This window comes from Odontesthes bonariensis, chromosome 5 (genome assembly GCF_027942865.1).
Source record: "Odontesthes bonariensis isolate fOdoBon6 chromosome 5, fOdoBon6.hap1, whole genome shotgun sequence".
NCBI classification, from domain to species: Eukaryota; Metazoa; Chordata; class Actinopteri; order Atheriniformes; family Atherinopsidae; genus Odontesthes; species Odontesthes bonariensis.
The window spans coordinates 22,988,979-22,995,518 of NC_134510.1; the positions used below are offsets into that span (position 1 = coordinate 22,988,979).

The following is a 6,540-nucleotide window of genomic DNA, read 5'->3' on the forward strand; positions in this document are numbered from 1 at the left end:
AGTAAACCTACCCAAACTATCTCTAAAACTTTGTTTAGGTATGTAATGCTAAAAGAAAGTATGTGTTATGATGTTACTTTATCAGACCATAAAGACTCACCCCAACTATTTGTGGAAGTTAAAGGGTCAAGAACTATGAGTTGTACAATTTGTTCTGTGCTCTTAAACAACTAAAATGCTTTTTCTGAAGCCAATCTGTGCATGTACATACTGATGATATCACTTGTTTGCAGAGCACATGTGATTTAGCGATTTTGTGGAGAATGGCATCGGATCAGTCTAAGGGATGAACCCTGGAGAGGGATTAGACCTCGACGACTAGACAGAGCACACACAACTCAGTAGGGAAATGCTCCCTGAGTTTGACTGAGCTTCCAGACAGAATGAAACGAAGTCTCGTCTTGTAGAGACACAGCTGGGAAAGAAATAGAACAACATTTCTGAAACACGCTGTTGTCCGTTTTGAAGGTCATTCACCAATTTTATTCAAACACTTTGAACTTTTAATCCGATTTTATATCTGACAAAAAAGTCAAAAGCTTGAATTGTATGTGCAAACAACAATTCCAGTGTGCTTGCAGAAAAAGAAAGGGAATAGAACTGAATTGTATGTTCTTTTGTTAAAGGACAAGACCGTTTTTTTTACATTGGGCCCTTGATTTCACATTATAACATGATGTTCTACTCACCCCTGCTTGTTGGTAATTTGGAGCTGTTCCGAAGATATTCAAGAGGCGTCTGGCTGCTCTCGAGATATTCGGCCATGAAACGGTTTCCTATGGGCAACGTTATACAGGCACAAACTATGCTGTTTATAATTTATTAATTACTGTACACTAGCACTGATAACGTGGAGGTGCGTCGCTTACTTAAAAAAATCCGGGTTACTGTAATTTTGAATTTTTGTCGTAAAGTGGGTGTTACTGACGTCATCGTCGTGCTACTACCACAGACAGCCCACAGACCTGCTGCCTATTTATTCATTCGGCTAAAATTCAAAATTACAGTAACCCGGATTTTTTTAAGTAAGCGACACACCTCCACGTTATCAGTGCTAGTGTACAGTAATTAATAAATTATAAACAGCATAGTTTGTGCCTGTATAACATTGCCCATAGGAAACCGTTTCATGGCCGAATATCTCAAGAGAGCAGCCAGACGCCTCTCGAATATCTTCGGAACAGCTCCAAATTACCAACAACAAGCAGGGTAGAACATCATGTTATAATGTGAAATCAAGGGCCCAATGTCAAAAAAACGGTCTTGTCCTTTAAAAAGAGATAGTTTGCCCCTGTTTATCTGTGCTCTTTAATCATAGGATCATATCAGGTAGTGAGCATGTCCTAAACCTCACTCTTTTCTGCCATTCTTTTGTAAGTGCACCTCATAAAATAACTATTGCAGTGACAAATGTGTTGTAAATAGCTTGTTTATGTCTGATAAGTGATTTTTTGTTTCTTTTACATGCAAATATCATTTGTCACAGGAACCCTAAATGACGGGTGATCTGATAGCCAAGTCATACTTCGGCATAGTGGGAGGAAAATGGTTTGATCCCCTCGTGTTGCAGGGTTTCTCAGGCAGGGCACAGAATCCAAAGTTTTAGTTCTTGGCCAGGGAGCACCTTGTCAAGAAGGAATGGTTTTTGCAGATTATTTAATATCATGTCGTGATGTGTTTTACATTTCAGGACATAGAAAATAAAACATCTGGTCTTAAAATCAAGTAAATACAACCCAAAATGAACAACAACACGTGACATCCTACATCCTACACTGTGTCATTATTTTTTAAACAAAACAAACCCAAAATGCGGAAGCAGTGTGTGAAACATTAAAGGGATAGTTCGCCTCTTTTGACATGAAGCTGTATGACATCCCATATTAGCAATATCATTTATGAACATTGACTTACCCCCTGCTGCGTCCTGTGAGCCGAGTTCCAGCCTCGTTTTGGCGTTGACGAAGGTAGTCCGGCTAGTTGGCTGGGGTCCCGAAAATAAAGCGTCTTGCTTCTCAAAACAATATGCGTTCAAAAGAGTAATACATTTGCATCGCAAAATCGTCCCTCCAGAAAAAGTCAGACCTCACAATCGCTTGGCGCTATTTTTGCCTCCCGCACCTGTTCTGTTTGTGTGCATGTGTGCGGACACATGAGATAGGGTCTCCCAATATTATCTTAACAAATAATTAAGATAGAGCAGTACAAGACATCTTACATTCATCATTCAACACGTTTAATTTCACACATCTAGCCAACCCTGAAACCTATGATAAGATGATGTGAATCCAGGCATCAATGCTTTTTTTTTTTTTCTATGGTCATGAATAAACAGATTAAATCATTGTTGATTAAGTTTGGAGAGAGGGATGGAAGTTTTTATTAAAAAACATTTTAAAAGTGTTGGCACAGACTCAGATTCCATGGATAGTGAGGTCGATGCTGAATCCTGGCAAATCGCTCTGCAGGCGACCGGCAAAGAGTCACAAGTCCTCTGATGGTGTTTACAAGATGAGGAATAGTGAGTGAAAGCGCCATTTTCGAATAAGAGGAGAAATTACGGAAAGGCTGAAAGAATGCACTGATTGAATGAATGAGAGTGGAAAGTTCGAGAATACAGAAGAGTCCGGATTTGGAGGGGAGAGCCCGAAATGATCAGGCTCATTGTCATCAATGAATAGGAATAATTCACCCAGTATTCATGTGCAAAATGTGAGATCAGAGACTAAATTGTGCCAAGACAACTTGGCAGTACACAACAATGGCTTTATTTTCTCTCGCCAGTAATAGTTAGTGTCTAAAAATAAAGTTTGTTTAGAATAGAAGGTTAACTTTTTCGCTGACTGTTTTCAAGCACAGCATTTGAACTTACTCCTACAATAATAGATAAGCCAGAGTTAATAGCGACCTGTGATGTTCAAAAAGTAAAGTTCTCCATTTTCTGATTGTTTGTGTAGCTCAGAAGTGCGAGATAAGCCTTTTGTCAGTTTTTTTTGTCAGCCCTGTCAGTTAGAACAAGTTGTATATATATACTGTATGCAGAAAAAAGCAAGGAAGCAGACTGCAAAGTGAACTATTAACCATACTCTATATACTTACACCTGCACTACACCTGCATAAAACTTGAACAATTTAAAAACATCTTAACATCTTGTTTCTATCAATCTATTACCCTTTCATTCTCAGAGACGCCACGCAGAAACGCTTCTGCTTTTTGCATATTATGCATACGAATTTCGAATATCTTACTTATTATTTACATTAGTTGTTGTGCTACAGGAGTTATTTAACATGTTATGACTTTAATGATCATGCCTTACATACATAAGCAGACAGATATGATGCCACTGGGAGGGTGAGGGAAATAAGTACAACAATATTTACACGCAAAACATATATAAAAACAGCAAATTTATTTAAGATGTGAGCAATATCTGTAGAATTACACAGCATCCACAATCAACATTTCATTCATCATTCATCTGTAGGTGGAGTACATTGTTAATAATGACAACACATGGTCATAAGAAGGTAGTAAGAAAATAATTGAGAAGAAAAACATTTTGATTTTACAAACAGTAAAAAAATGATAATGTGAAAAATCTGCTCAATGAATATATAAAATATTAAAATATTTTCAAAGCTCCTTATTACAACATGCAAGACACCACCAGTCTGGTTTCCCTTTAACAAAACTTTTGACAATCCCTTAGATTTTCCTGTGAAATCACAGAAAAAAATATTCACTTCGCATCAATTGGAAAGTCACATTTCAAGCGTTTAATATTAACACATCTTTTGTTTCTCTTCGATCAGCACTCTTCCTGACATCTGAAATGATAGTGCCTTCCAGTTCAGCACATTCCCTTCAGGGAAATTTCGATCTTCCACGTAGTTCTTGATATCACAGGGAGAAAGGACATAGTCCCACATGTGGACATCGGACGTCATCCCAACAAATGATTGATTTATGTCAAAACCACCACCATGGGAATCTTGTTCCTGCAAAGTTTCAGACAATAAAGTTAAAGTTAGGTCAATTTTCCTTTGCTTTATAGATATTGTCAGATATTGTTAATATTGATCATATCTTGTTCTCAGAGAGACCATTAAAATATTTCACATTATGATAAGCAATATTACTAATTGTGCTGCTAAAAACATACCTGTCCTAAAACCATTACGATTGGTCCATTTATTGATCCAGTGCTGGTGAATTTCCTGCTCGAAGGCTTTCCATCCACCCACAGTTGTGCCAGTCCAGATGTCGCATTCCAAGTGGCACAAATAGAGTGCCACGTGTTCTGCTTCAACTCAAGCCCATCAAAGGTTGCATCAACATCTCTGGCAGACACACTTAACGTATCACCACTCGATTTGAATATCAGGAAGTCATTAATCTTAGAGGGTGTGGCCAAAGAGAATAATGAGTGGTCTCTCTTGAGGTCAGTAAAGGACCTTTAGGAAGGAAAAAAAGAAGTATGTGACTGAAAATGATTATTTGTATTGTCAGAGACGAGTACATCTTTAAACTCAATTTGCAAATACAGCATTACCTGAGACAGACGGTCACGGCATTTAGATTTTGTCTTGATGTGGTGAGCCTCACTTGAGCTGTGTTGGTTTGTTGTGGGAATGTGAACATTTTGCCCAAAAGATCTTTAAAAAAAACAAAACACATACATTTGAATAGTTCATCTTTAAAAGGGATATCCAGAAGACATACTGCAAGATACCTATCCAATCCAGCACAGATTGAGCCATCAAGGAGCAACAAGCAATTATTAGGCAAGGCTAGGCAAGGCATCTTTATTTATATAGCGCATTTCATACCACAGGCAACTCAATGTGCTTTACATAAAGACAAGGCATTTAAAAGAACAGCATAAAGCAGCAATTTAAAGAAAAAAAATAAAATAATAAAAAAAATAAAAATAAAAATAATAATAATAAAAATAATAAAAAAATTAAAAAATGAATAAATAAAAATTAAAAACACAGTTAAAAGCAATCAAAAAGAGGGGAAAAAGATATAAACTCAACCATAAGCACACCGAAAGAAATGTTTTTAACCTGGATTTAAAAGTGCTTACAGTTGTGGCTGATTTCAGTTCTGCTGGTAGTTTGTTCCAGTTTGTTCCATTACAGAAATATGATTATAAGACTTCAGATTTCACTTGTTACCACATCAGCATTTTCCACAACTCCAGCTCCATCTGAGCTTTTTACTTTGTACTATCTGACCATACATGTTTCATGTTTAATACAAGAAATTCACCACATCTCATGGAGCTGATATTTAGGTACTTGCCATAATTTGATCATCCATAAAGTGATAAACACAACATGGTTATAAAATAAACGTGGATAGCTCTTTATAACTTTATCATGCTTTTGCTCCTTGCATTCGACCTCCTATCTTGTTTACAGGTTGCTCAACAAAGGCGGACAAATGCAATCTTAATCAAAATATTTACAATCATATACGTTTGAATTAAAACATTTATGGTCAGTATTGTAGATATGTGGTTAAGAACAAGGCTTATGATTTACCCATTTATGACATACAGTATTTTACAAAATTTGTGTATGAAATGCTTTGCTTTAAAATAGTCTCACACTATTTCATTCCCTATTGAAATAGAAAAGTATTTATAGTCATTTAAGGTGATAAACATAGAAAATGTACACATCTAGTACGTACTGCAGTCTTACATCCATTTTCTCCTCGAGTATCTCCACATTTACAAGGACAAAAATAACAAAAATCGATATATATGTTTTTATTTACTTTGAGGAAGGGCAGCACATGATGTCAGCATCGCCAGTAGAATCAACAGCTTCATCTGATATATAGACAAAAATACACATCACACATATAGAATACATTTTTTTTTATATTTTCATTGTTAGACTACATAGACTTTACCTTGACTTAAAGTAGCTTGCTAAAATAAAATCTACAGATAAAAAAAGATTCCCTCCTAATACCTAATTCTTAGAAGATTAGAAGAGTCCTAATTCACTCCACTTTCCAATCAATCATTCACGTCATCTCTTACCTTGAAAGTTTTGTTCTGATACTGCCTACAACAGTGTTGGATAGGACGTTTTATAACCTGGCTGTTGGGGGAATTGGCCGTACTTCATTGGCTCTCAGTGTGTGGCCTTCCTGTCTACGTATGTGTATAAAGTACAACATAGGGATTTAGGTCACGCCATATATAAATGGACCAAAAGTAATGTCAACAACACAGTTGCATCTGATAACAGAGTTAACTTATCATAAAGGTGAGAAAGGAGAAATTTTGTTTATTTTAACCTGGACAATAGATTCTCTTGTTTGGTCATCACTGAAATATTGAGATTAACACTTTGCAATAATAGTAGCATTCTGTGTAGATAATCTAGCTCGCTAGCTCGATGGTAGATAGATAGAGTTTAAGGTTTGAAAAATGCTATTTTAAATGATAACGCCAGTAGTTTGAAAAAAAGAAACACATTAACTGTAAATGAATCGTACCCTAATGTCTGTCAGTT

The 6,540-nt window shown here is 36.3% G+C and overlaps 1 protein-coding gene across 1 annotated transcript; it reads right to left on the reverse strand.

The window, feature by feature from the left end:
- Window positions 1–3,786: 3,786 nt before the first annotated feature.
- Window positions 3,787–5,846, reverse strand: LOC142380760 (C-reactive protein-like). The gene is made up of 4 exons (XM_075466662.1): window positions 5,792–5,846; window positions 4,557–4,659; window positions 4,167–4,458; window positions 3,787–4,002 (listed from the first exon to the last, which is right to left on the reverse strand). Exons 1-4 carry the CDS (start codon window positions 5,844–5,846, stop codon window positions 3,787–3,789), a joined length of 666 nt encoding a protein of 221 aa, XP_075322777.1.
- Between the last annotated feature and the right edge of the window lie 694 nt (window positions 5,847–6,540).